Genomic DNA, 13,477 nt, shown 5'->3' with positions numbered 1-13,477 from the left:
GCCCATGGTGTGTACAGTCCACAATCGAGGCTGATTCTGTCCGCCACTCTTTTGCCTGCTCCCTCCTCATCCACTTGGATCTTGCTAGCTGGCTCACTTAGTTTGCTTCACTCAGCCCACACAGGAATGGAGATGGAGAGGAGGAGAACAAAGAAAAGGAGGGCCACACTGCAGGAAATTTTTTTAGCGGTGTTGTCGTGGCTTGGGGGGTTGGGGACTTAGAGACTTGCGGCAGAGGAGCTACAAACTTGTGAATAAACAAATTTGCCTAAGTAAAATGCACAAAAGGCAAAGGCCAACTGTATTTAAACTGAAACTAACAGCAGTTTGGGAGAGATTTTGTCCAGTAATCCTGCTCTTGAGTATGGAATAAGATATTGTTTAGCTGGAATATGTTTATAGAATTTGATATTAAAATATAACACAGACTGGAGGTTGGAGGTCTTTAAACAGAAGCTGGATGGACATCTGTTGGGTATGATTTGATTGAGAGTTCCTGCAAGGCAGGGGGTTGGATTGGATGGCTCTTGTGGTCTCTTCCAACTCTACGATTCTATGATTCTATGACTGTTTGATGCATATACTGTGTGTTTGAGAGTACAGAAACATATTTCAGTACTCTGTACATCATCAGTTAGCTTTTATAGGAGCAAGCCAGCTGGACAAGTATTAAAACTTCCATCTTGTAAATAAATCCAGTACAACATTTAAAATACTCCAGTAACCTATGTTTGATTTAAGAGAGATGATAAGCATGATTGAAGAAGATTGATCATACAATGGCAATTAATACATTCGTTTTTAAGCATTTCACAGTATTAAAAGTACACATGATAAAGGGTCATTTAAATGACGATGACAGTGTGGCAGAATCAAGATTATCTTAGTGTATGTAAAATAATGACAAAAAAACTTAATGAAGTGCTGTTTTTTTAGCAATGGCAGTGTTCACATGCTTAATCATGGTAGTCCAATAATAGTAGTAGCCAAAATAGCAGGGAATTAGGGAATGGAAAAATGTCAACATTTTCAATGTCTTCTCTGTTGTGAAAGAGTTGTAATTTAAATGCCGGACAATTATATTTTTAGATAACTTTGTTCTGTAATAGTTGTTTGTATGAATGATGTAAGACAGAAAAATGTACATATTTCATTGTAACAGCTAATTTAAACATTGCCTAATGCATGCATGCATACCTCGCAAAAATAAACACATTGGTAGAAAAGAAGATTCTCATTTAATCAAATAGTCAAAAACTATTTGAGTTTTAAAGAGAGAAAGCAGAAAGTAGGTGCACACATCATGTCACTGAAAAGTTTCTTTCTTTTTTCCTAAATAGGTGTTTGGTGTAGGAGTACCAAACCCCTACAGATTACGTCCTTTTATAGGGGCAAAAGTTCCTGTAAATAGCAGTTTTTCTCCTATAATAAATATACACAACCCCCATAGCGAGCCTTTGCAGGTAAGTAAAAGAAAAATAAAATTTATAATTCTTTGTTAAAGTAATCATAAAATATATATAAACATATTTTAGAACTTCCATGTTCAGTGAACTACAGTTTGTTGCACATGAGGTGTATCTTTTAAAGTTTCAGACTTAAATATGTTGGTAATGGGGAGTTTTCAGAGTAGCAAATAAATTTTACAAATTGCATATTTTTGCAGATAAGAGAGCTGAATGGATTTATGTTTTTTAAAAGACTAAACAATGTAGAAGTTGTGGATTGTATGAACAGCTTTGGCTCCTAAAGTATAGAAGATTGTTAAACTGATATATTGCTATAAATCTGAGTGGGAGAATTATTATTATTATATTATTATTATTATTATTATTATTTAGGCACAGAGAAAGTACTGGTGCTGAGATTTTTAAAAATCCTTTCCCTTAGTGTTGACTTCACATTTCAAAAGCAAGGAATTCTTTTAGCAATCTGCTAGGGCTTCTATATGCTTTGCCATTTTACCTCTGTAAGCCCATAACTGCTTCATTGTGTTAGGTTTCAACTTAGGTTTTACTGCTGTCAATTATGAAGCTATAATTTTATATTTGGCTGTTTTACAGGTGGTAGAAATGTATTCAAGTGGAGGAGATCTCCACCTAGAACTTCCCACTGGCCAACAAGGGGGTACAAGAAAATTATGGGTGAGTGATATAAATGCTAGCTTTTTCATGCCGAGTTGTTAAGTTGTTGCAAAAATCATCCTGCAGCATCTTTAAAAACTAATGCATTTCTTGTGGCATCAGTTTGCATGGATCAAAGCATCATCAGACATATGGTTATCCTCAGCAACTCATGATACCACTACATGAACATAAATGTGCATGCACACATATGCACACACATGTACATACATTCCTTGCTCTCTGGGAATGTATATTTAGTGAGGGATTTACAGCAAACTACCTAGAACATACTATATAAATCAGGGAGAAACAAAGTACAGCTTTAGGGCCACATGCACCTTGCCAGGGCAGTTTCTGTGGCTCCGACTCCATCTGATTTCCTTGCCCCAACCTATTTCTGGCAAATTAGGGGACTTGCCTCTCATGGAAACTTCCTGCTGTAGTAGTTCATCCCTTAATAAGTTGTGGGTTTGAAGTTTAACATCAATAATGGCCATTCTAAAAAAATCAAAAGTAGACCTCTGGCCACTTCTAAGTTTATTTTTTATTTTTATTTTGAGGGGTACTTTTGGCAGTCCTGGGACAGAAAACTGGGACTGAAAAGTTGTTCACCTCTAATTAGAATACCAGAGCAGTCTTTCATTTCTTTGTGATAAAATGTTACAAGTGTTAATGGTTGTTTCCCAGCAGACAGAGTCCTAACCTCCTGTATTCTGGCATACAGGATACAGGATGCTAGGACCCTCGTCTGCTGGAAATGAACGTATCACGGGTAAGTACCAACATTCGTTTTTCCAAGATTTTTTTTATATTATACTCTTCAAATTTAAATTCCCTTGTGACATTATGAGGTGATGTGTCTTCATGCCTTCTCATTGTTTTACATTAGCCTCCTTCCCCTCAAAAAAACCCGGTTAACTTCAGTGCAACCAAGCAAAGCAACTGTATTATTGCATTTGGCTGAGGACCCCGTTAATTGCTTTTGCTAAAAGGTACTATCTGTACTGCATGGAAGTACAGATTACTTGTAGCTTCCCTAGGGCTTATGTAGTTTTGGCCTTTCATATTATCCCTATCAAAATGACTGGCATCTTGAGTATAACCAATGGTTATATCCCTAATTAGAGTATAAATAGTCCATAAGTCCTAATTCTAAGCTTGTTGTGTTTTTTTCAAACTGCTTGAGAAACTTGCACACACTTTTGATTTTAGCTTGTTCATTTCCTTAAAAAGCCGTAATAATGAGGGGGTATCATAAAATTTTAATTATCGCCTTTAAAAAAGTTTGACAGAAAGTTTACTTTGATTTGTAGTTTTTAACTTTTCTTTACATAGTCACCTTTCAGATTTACGCATTTCCCCCAGCATTTCTTGACTCTCCAAATACTATTATTGTAGAGGTCTGCAGATTGCACCTTAAACCACTCTTTCACTTCATGAATGACGTCATTTTTGTTGTCAAATTGGCAACCCTGCAATGGATTTTTCATTTCTGGGAACAAGAAAAAGTCACTTGGTGCAAAGTTGGGAGAATAAGATGAGTGCTGCAGAATCTCAAAGCCACATGCCCTTGCTCTGTTAACTACAACTCAAGTGAGCTGGTGCATTGTCAGCTAGGAGATGAATGCCTCTGGAGAGCATTTCTTTTTCAGAGCATCTCACAGCTCATCCAGAAGATTGCTGTACTATATGCCAGTGATGGTTTGTCCCTTTGCAAGGTAATCTGTGAGAATGACTCCCCGAAAGTCCCAAAAAACTGAGGGCATGACCTCCCCTGCTGACTTTTACATCTTTTCCTTTTTGTGGGGAGGAGAATCGGCATGCTTCCACTCCATGCTCGTGGTTTTGGTCTCTGGATCATGCTGATAGATCCAAGATTCATCCATGGTTATCAGATGACCAAAAAAAAAATCTTCTTCATCTTGTTCCAACAGTGTCAACATCTGTCTTGATAGGTCATGCCATGTTTGTTTCTGGAAAGGGGTTAGCAAATGTAGAACCCTGTGTGTAGACACCTTAGACAAGTACAGTTCATCATGAATAATTTTCCACACGCTGCCTTAACTGAGACCAGTTTCATTCATGATCATTTAGATGGTTATTCATCTATCTTCCTGGATTAAACACTCCACTTTCTTCACTGCAGCCACATTGTCTGTCAGTTATGGTCTTCCAGGTTTTGGCTCATCTGTGAGGGACATGTGACCAGTTTGGCAATTCCTTTTCCACCTCACAATAGTGTCATAAGATGGGCAATCGTTTCCATAAACTACCATAATCTCATCATGAATTTGCCGGGCACTGTTACCCTTCAAATGCAGGAACTTTTTCACTCTGCAAGCCTCAGTCTTCTCCATCTTAGCACTTTAGTCACTTCTGGCACAACCTGTAACACAAATAAAGGACACAATGAGCTGATTTTCTCAACATCATGCACTTAGGGATCAATGATGATACTGATAAAATTTCATCAATATACCTTTATCAATATACTGTACCTTTCACCAATATATCACTTCTGGCTGATAATTATTACTTTACAGTACCCCCTTGTATTCATCGTCTTCTAACTGTGTTGTGATCTTTTTACTATATTGTCTTCCTAATTATGTTCAATTGCCTTGTTTTAACAGGAAATCCCCCCCTATGAAACTAAAGGAGTTATGAGAGCCAGTTTTTCTTCAAGGGAAGCAGATAATTACACAGCCTTCATTCGAATAAAAACAAATGCCTCAGATAGCACAGAGTTCATTATTCTTCCAGTAGAGGTAGAAGTCACAACAGGTTTGTGAACATATAATGTGAATCTGCTCCGTGTATTTCTCTGCTGCAGTGGGGAAGATGACTTAATATGTGTTGTCCTTTTTTAAAGCCCCAGGAATTTATTCTTCAACAGAAATGCTGGATTTTGGTACATTACGAACACAAGGTAAGCCCTATATTTGAATATTCTTTAACTTCATATTGAGTAGATGTCTCACTTTTGTAATGCATAAATGATAGCCTAGCATGCTCCTATTTGTGAGTGATTTCAGTGCAAGAAGTAGAACACAGTGTGCATCCCCACAGTACTCATATGCAAACTGAAATCAACAAGAAAGCTTTTTTATACTAAAGCTCAGTGTGCACACGTAGAAGGCAGAGCAGAACACCAATATTTCCCTGATATGTTTGGTGAAAATAGTCCATGTGCAACATTTAGCTGTGAAGAGCCATACAAATGTTGAAGAAATTAAACAACGTGTGGCATTAAAGAAGAGATGGAATGCAAACAATTTTCAATTTTTTGAGCTATTTCTGAATTGTATTTATTTATATTTAATGCTTATATACAGTGGCTCTGCCAATTGGGACTTAAAATTGGATTCAGGTGAAATTCTCCTTCTGAATCATTGAAGAGAAGGGACTTTTCAAAAAGTGGGGCTCCAGTGTATCCAGTCATCATTAGTGATCACACTGCAGACAGCATACAGTGGTGTTCTTCAAAACTGCTTCCATTCTGTAATGTGGACAGTTAAGTAAATTGTTAGGATATTTGTAATAAAAATCTTGTGCTGAAATGTTACTTAAAAGAATTCAGTTTTGTGCATTGAGCCTTATTGCCTTTTTTCTTGGGTTTCAACAGATCTGCCCAAAATTTTGAATCTGCATTTGTTAAATTCAGGAACAAAGGATGTGCCAATAACAGTAAGCACTGTCTGTTTAATTTTCTAATCTCATTATAATTTTCATTTTTATGTACCTAAAATAACATGAGTGCATTAAATATCAAAATCTGAGTTTTGTTAACTCCCTCCCATCCACTACTCTGACCAATCCTCAGCGTTGAAGCTCATGTTTGTATTTTTCAGATATACTCAGCCAATGTCTCTACACTGCAGGAGTCAAAAAATTTGACTTTCCATATGTTGTTGGATTGAAGCTCTCATCAATCCTTCCACTACAATCAATTGTGAGGGATAATGGGAATTCCAATCTAACAACATATAGAAATACACTATAATGGATCCCCTTTCCAGGCTGTTCCTAACCCTTGGTCTCCTTTCACTCACCTTTTCCCCTTTCTCCTCAAGATCCCTCCCTGGATCAGGTACTTGGGCCTTAAAGGTGATCTATGGACCAGTGGCTGTGTTGATCATACTCTATCAAAATTTAACAGGAGTAGCCAGACACAGTTGTAAAAAAAAGAATAAACAAGTAGAAGTTTATTAATATACGACTAGATCATACATCAGCTCTTGAAGTATTGTATCATTCACAACTCCTCAAAAACGTGCCAAATTCTTTCCCCTGGCTGATTGTCCTAACTCTGTTATGGCTTTTTTCCTTATCTCTAGGCCATCTTTCGCCTCTCTGCTTTCTGTCAGGGACAAGCCTCAGTTTTGTATCTTGTCTCCCTTGTAGCCTCCTTTCGCAGCATTCCCTGACTCCAACCCAGCTTGCCTACCTTCTCTTCACAGACACACATTGCACATTCCCACATTACAATACCCATCTAATGAATACTTTAAGGTTACATTATAAGCTACTTAAATGATTGCTACTATAATGTTGCATTAAAATAAGAAGTGATAATCAGGAGGTGATTGAATTTTAGAGGAAGCTGCGAGGTTAGGAAGAAGATCCACATTTACACAAGGAACAGGGCCCTCTTTATTTTGGGAACTCTCTGGCACATCCACCCCAGATTTGTGCACCACTGATAAGAAAAGAATAATATTTCTGGAGGAAAGAGTAACTGTTGTAATCTGGCCCTGAAGGTAGATGGATCTAGATGATTTTTGCAAACCTTTGGACTTTCTATTTTACATACTTGGCACTCCTATTAGAGTTCTAATGAATGTATTGGAGGTGCCCTCTTCTGCTGAATATAACCCATTCAGTCCATTGGTTTTATCGTTTGATGTGGGTCCTAGAGCAGTTGAGAAATGGCAATTTGAAAGTAAGAGCAGTTGACAGGCTGTGTCCAGGAAGAGGTTAATATTTCTATGCAAGGGAGATAGCTGTTGACCACTTTAAAGAAACTGAGACTCTTCCAAAGAAGCCAACTCTACCTCCTCATCACCACCACTACAGATTATTAAAGTCAGTGAATAATTGTAAAGACTCAATTTTCAGCCAGTGTGCTTGAGAGAAGGCAGTTGATGTGAATGTTACCCCAAATTTTCAGGATCCTTAGTCCAGTGATCTTTGTGTAGTCCAGCAGCATCTCATGTGCTTACTTTCTTGTGCATGTGGAAAGCAAGCACAATTCTATACTTATATCTGCTGTATTTCTGAAATGCATCTTTTAATCTCTTGAATTTTAGCTTTGTTTTGTCTCTTTCACGGAGCAAGTAACGGTGATCATGATGAGAGATTATATCGGGTCTTGGTTTACATAAAGTCATTTCCCTCTCTAACTTTACTAAAGGACTCAGGAACTGGAACTGGTACTATACAGCCCTTTGAGCTGGGCTCAAAATCAGGCACAGAAAGTCTAGTATCTCACTAATTTTGTTTTTGTAATCACCAGTGATAAAATTGCTTTCTTATAAAATGTACAATATATAGGATACAGTCTCACAAACTCCATCAAGGAGCATTAACTTACATGTATTCGGTCTCTAGATGTAGTTTTAGGCTTAGTCTCATAAACTCATGAGTCTGTCCTGTTCCCTATTCTTTAGATAATAATGTGCTGAAAAAAGTATATTTCTCACTCTGTACTGTTAGGCTTATGGCAGAAAGATTGCCTGTATTAAGTAAAGAACTAAAATCACTAATGCTCTTCAGCAGTGCAGCACAATTTTTTTTTTTTGAAGATTCTGGTTGATGGCTTCACTCTTTTTGGACAAGGGTGATATACGTATGTTAAACTACTTAGCAGAAGATGATACAACAATGCACTCAGTAGTATATGAAAACCTCATTCTCTGATATTTCCCTCCAATCTTGCTGAAAGAATATTGGATATATATATATATATATATGATCTCATTCTGCAGAGTCCTGGTGTTTTATGAAGTCGAAGGCTTTCATGGCCGGCATCCATAGTTTTTTGTGGGTTTTTCGGGCTATGTGGCCATGTTCTAGAAGAGTTTCTCTGAAGATGCCAGCCACAGATACTGGCGAAACGACAGGAAGAAACTCTTCTAGAACATGGCCACATAGCCCGAAAAACCCACAAAAAAACTTCTGGTGTTTTGATTACCATAATGCTCAGATTTCTGCTACCATCATTGTAAAGTGGCTTTTCCTTCAGATTTCCTTGTAAACAAAGAGCTCTGGTGGAAGAGAATAGAGTTCTCCACCAGAGGAAGAGTTTTGGAGTTCTGTTCCAGCACAGTTTAGAAACAAGGAAGAAACTGGTTACAGACTTCATGCTAATGTCATGAGAAAGGCCAAGACTATATTTAGCAGAAATCTAATCTCGATATCCGTAGAACTAAATTCCTTCAGGACTCACTAATAGTATTGTTGCCAATTACTATAGTAATAAAAAGCTTATATATAATAACCTTTAATATTGAAGCCTATGGAACTATGCACAACTTTAAAAGAAAAATAACAATTTATAATATTGAAGAGCTGTAAAGCTTTTATAGCTTTTCTGTTTATGTGCCATAAACCCTTAGAGATTTTCTTTACATTTCATTGTGCACCTCCCTTAATAATAATTTATATTGTACTGTATCTTCACAGTTAAGCTTTCATTATAGGGAAAAATCTAAAATTCTTTGAGCTGACCTCTTTTCAGACAGCAAGTCTTCCTGCATGGAGGCTGAGATTTTGGGAGAAAGGTGGGGTTCCAAATAGGTCTGTTTCACCAACTGTGTATATTCCATTTGTGGACAGGCCCCCATTGGACTTCATGGTACTGAGAATTTCTGTTGTTCTGTAATAGAATCCAGTATTTCACCAGCAGAACTTCTGAAAGTTTCTTTACTTCCTTCCTGCGACCCTCTATTCCTTTACATTATGAGAGAAAGAAAAGCTTCTTCCTTTCCATTTTTCTATATCATGCATAATTTTCTACACTTATAGCATGTCTCCATAATGATCTCCCAAGTGTGCCTTTTTTAATAAGTAAACACTTGTAAAGTGACACGATGGTGGTTCTTACAGTAGTGCTGCAAATTCTGTGGACCTCCAGCTATTTCTGAATTACAACTCCCATCATCCCTCATATTTGTCATGCTTACTGAAGCTAGAAATTGGGAGTCCATAATCTGAAGGGCCACAGATTCCCTAAGAAACTTCAACAGGTTTTCAGCATATTCTTTTAAAAAATCATAACAGCTGTAGGTTGGTTTGTTATCAGTAAATACTAGTTAAGTAATGCTTTGTTTTACAGAGCATTAGACCCACACCACAGAATGAAGCTGTCACAGTACATTTCAAGCCAGTTACGTTGCGAGCTTCTGAAAGTAAATATACCAAAGTTGCAAGCATTAGTTTTGATGGTAAGTACTGTTGTTGTTTAACCCTTTTTTGTTGATGATGGGATTTAATATGTTTTGACAACTATATTGTCCTTCCCATTTAGTAGTTGAAATGTTTTTTTGTGTGGATGGCTGAATAAATATATTGCTAATTGGAGTCTGTGCTGACCTTTTGAAAGTATTTACTGTTTAGACTAGTTTAAATAACGACGGCAAATTCTTACTCTACTTTTGTATAGCAAAAATTCCATTGTCTTTCTGATTCACTGAATTTTGATGCTAGTCTAAAATGTTAAATTTTGCTGTTCATTGCCTATGAGTGAAAAGTGTGAAAAGGAAGACATTGAAAGTCTAGCCTTGTCTTTGGGGTTAAAACAGCATGCACAGATGTTTCTGTACCTATGATCTTCCTTAAGCCATTTAAACTCATCAGGTAGCTAGTAAACAACAACATTCAGATTTCAGAACTAAAGAGTGGTTCATCCTAATAGATCAGCTGCATGCCTTGGTTACAAAACATTTAATAGCTCAAAGTAAGAGCATAATAGTTCTTGGTCAACCAAAGCTGTAACACTGATACTTACTAGAGTGAAGTAAAAATGTTTCAAGTCTGTATGTGCGTATAATAACAGTGTTTTGTTTTGATCCATATATGTATTTATAGCATCAAAAGCAAAACGGCCTCCACAGTTTTCAGGAAAAATAACTGTGAAAGCAAAAGAGAAGAGCTATTCAAAACTTGAAATTCCGTATCAAGCAGAAGTATTAGATGGGTAAGATTGTGTTGGAATGCAATCAAAAGAACCTGTTTTACATTTATGTATGTGCACATAATTTTTTAGACATACAGGCTGAGTATCTTATCCAGAATTCCAAAATCCTAAATACTCCAAAAATCCAAAACCTTTTGAGCTATGTACTTGTACTGTACAGTATTTGCGAGGCTATAGAGATATGCAAAATGTCAGGAGGTATGGATCCATACCAAACATTACACTTGGAGTCCCTCAGTCTCTCTCCAGGCTCATTATATCTAATTAGGGAGAAGTTGTAAATTTGGATTTGGTGACGACTGGGAATCAGGTATAGGACTGTGGCACTTTATTTTAGGCATACATTGGTGGTCATAAAATAAGATGAACAATACAGAAAAATAATTTATCTCCAATAGATTCAAATAATTTAGCTGTAGTCGTTTGCCCAACCAGTTCTGTTATTACTATGTACTACGAACTGTTCTTACCACTTAAGATTATAGAGATCTCTACCTTGATTTTCTCATTTTGATATAGATACTTAGGATTTGATCATGCAGCCACATTATTTCATATCGGTGACAGTCCGGAAGACTCTGTGGAAAGACCAATCTATTTAACAAATACATTCAATTTTGCAGTCTTCATTCATGATATAATACTGCCAGAAGAAATTAGAACAACATTTAAAGTAAGCCCACTTATTCTATATCACAGTCTTTCATTACTATAAAAGGTTACACAAATTGAACCCATTGGTAATTTGAGTCTTATTTCTTGAATAGATCCAGAACTTCAGCAAACCAGTCTTAATTCCACCAAATGAATCCAGATATATTTTTACACTTTATTTTGTGGCTTCCTTCTCATCTCTGCACATTGATAATAATATTTTACTTATTACCAATGCTTCTAAATTTCATCTACCTGTGAGAGCATACACTGGATTTTTAGATGTAAGTATCTTGCATTTAGAAAAAAGATTTTCAATTTTTAAATGTTCATCTAGAAGTTTAATCTAAATTCAGAACTGTTTAGAGTTTATTTGTTCATTCATGAAACCAACTCTAGAATTTACCTGAATCAAAATCAAATGCATAACTGATAACTGCTTTACTCAATAATCAGAAATCCAAGACCAAAGGATTCTTTTGAGGTGGTGAGAGGTCATCACTCTCACAACTGTAGTAGTAAGATTTTTACTTCCAAATTGCTAATCACAAATTGAGGTAAAGGGGAAAGTTAATTGGAAATTTGAAAAATGTTACATTCCAAATTAATGGAATAACCCATTAGTAGTTCATATACATCACAGTCTCTCAGAAGATGGCAATGGCAAGCGTGCCAAGAAAACCCTGTGATAGGGTCGCTGTATGTCAGAAATGACTTGAAGGCATACAGCAACAAAGTTCACATAGTGTTGAGCTACTTCTCACTACAAGAATTCTGAGAGGCAAGATTCAGCTGATGCATTGCACTTCTCAGGAAAATACTCAAATACTTAACATAACAAATAGATGGTTTTGGTATGTATCTGTATAATTGCCAGGTTTATCTGCAAAACTGAAAATAAAAGGTGCCTTGTTAGATTAGACAAGGGATAGGCAACAGAGCCCTTGGGTCATATATAACCCAGTTTTGCAGCATATGGACTCCTCACTCTATTATTATTATTATTATTATTATTTACAAAATTAAAACCAGGAGAACTTCATTCCAAGAAGCACAACTCTCTTAGATAATAAGACATACTGCCAATGTGATAGTGGCAGATTTTGTTGTAGTGCAGCTCCCAGTATGTTCCAGAGGATAAAATATGATACTGTGACCACAGGATTTGCCTACTCTCGTTCTAGAGGATCAGCATAGGGGGCAGGTTCAGATATTAGAACCAATAATAGTGCTGATAATAACAAATCCTCTTCTAAATACAGTTAATGCTTTTCTCTTTTTTCTAGTATTTTGTACTGCCTCCAAAATTTGATGAACAGATAATAGATTTTGGTATACTGAGTGCTACGGAAACTAGTAACGTTTTGTTGGCAATCTTTAATAGCAACCCAATTCAGGTAACTGAAAGACATTAATTTTTCATTTTTTTCTCAAGTAATAAGAATTTTATTCCTAAAACTATCCCTTCCTTTTCAAGCTGGTTATTAAAAGCTGGCATGTGATAGGTGATGGCTTGACCACAGAACTCCTAGCTGCTGGAAAAGGCAACAGAACTGCAATAATAGCAAGTCTTCCAGACTTGGAAAAAGCCAATGCATTGGATCAGACTTCAGTAAGTAATACATTTATTCAGTGTTGCTTATTACAGTTGTATGTAGCATAGAGACAAGAGATGAAAATTTGGTTTCTACCATTTTTTAAAAAAAAAGATTTCCAGATATAGATACACATCTTAATTTCTATAATTTAGGAATCAGTTGTAGCTTATCCTGATTTTCCCATCTGCATAAACTGATTTTAAAAAATCTAACTCTGTAAGATATTAAGTGATGAAAATCAAGTTTGGAGAACTATATATGTTTGCTGTTGTTGTAATTTTTATATGTTTGTTAGATGCTGGAGAAAATGTGATATTATAGCAGTTAAAGGAAGTACATATTTTGTATTACAGGTAACATTAATGCCTGGTTCTTACATTGTATTCAGAGTAAAGTTAATACCAAAAGAACTTGAAGGAATTCATGATGGGGCCATACAAATCACAACAGATTATGAGGTACCGGTACTTCTAAATTATATTCATCCTGAATGTGGTGTGTGACAATAACACCTGAATAAATTAAAGCAAAAAGCTGACTTTTAGTTGTTACAACAAATATAAATTTAGTTTGGCTTTGCAATCTCTATAGGCACACCCCAGCTAATAAAGCTCCTGATGAACAAGCTATTTTTAACAAAAGCGCGTTACAGATGGGCCCATGAGGCGCCATCATTATGCATGAGGGGCGGCGCTTCCTGATGCGCCTTGCCTCTCGCGCATAATGACTACGTCAAAATGGCAGTGCCGCATACAGATGGGCGCCGCCATTTTGACGTAGCGGACGCTCTGTGTCCGCACATCACACGGCAGAAGTGACGCCGCAAGTGCGCGCTTTGGCACTTGCGGCGTCTCTTCCGGGCCACAGGAAGGAGCGCGAAAATCGCGCTCCTTCTTTACAGC

The 13,477-nt window shown here is 36.7% G+C and overlaps 2 protein-coding genes across 3 annotated transcripts in view; one reads left to right on the top strand and one right to left on the bottom strand.

Annotated features, from left to right (window-relative positions):
* The window catches only part of LOC121925828 (transmembrane protein 131-like), a 122,460-nt gene that overhangs the window by 24,791 nt on the left and 84,192 nt on the right, over positions 1-13,477 (bottom strand). The gene's annotated exons all lie outside the window — the stretch shown is intronic.
* Positions 1-13,477, top strand: part of TMEM131 (transmembrane protein 131) — a 47,322-nt gene that overhangs the window by 2,032 nt on the left and 31,813 nt on the right. For both annotated transcript variants that reach the window (XM_042456933.1, XM_042456934.1), the window contains exons 2-13: positions 1,341-1,463; positions 2,064-2,144; positions 4,760-4,910; positions 4,999-5,055; positions 5,752-5,813; positions 9,463-9,571; positions 10,215-10,323; positions 10,843-10,996; positions 11,091-11,261; positions 12,264-12,374; positions 12,455-12,589; positions 12,929-13,033. In XM_042456933.1, coding sequence (XP_042312867.1) covers positions 1,341-1,463; positions 2,064-2,144; positions 4,760-4,910; positions 4,999-5,055; positions 5,752-5,813; positions 9,463-9,571; positions 10,215-10,323; positions 10,843-10,996; positions 11,091-11,261; positions 12,264-12,374; positions 12,455-12,589; positions 12,929-13,033 — 1,368 coding nt within the window. The remainder of the gene's footprint in view (positions 1-1,340; positions 1,464-2,063; positions 2,145-4,759; positions 4,911-4,998; positions 5,056-5,751; positions 5,814-9,462; positions 9,572-10,214; positions 10,324-10,842; positions 10,997-11,090; positions 11,262-12,263; positions 12,375-12,454; positions 12,590-12,928; positions 13,034-13,477) is intronic.

The sequence above is a fragment of the Sceloporus undulatus genome, chromosome 3 (assembly GCF_019175285.1).
Source record: "Sceloporus undulatus isolate JIND9_A2432 ecotype Alabama chromosome 3, SceUnd_v1.1, whole genome shotgun sequence".
NCBI classification, from domain to species: Eukaryota; Metazoa; Chordata; class Lepidosauria; order Squamata; family Phrynosomatidae; genus Sceloporus; species Sceloporus undulatus.
The sequence above is the reverse complement of the archived record's forward strand: the minus strand, read 5'-3'. Positions and strand labels throughout refer to the sequence as shown.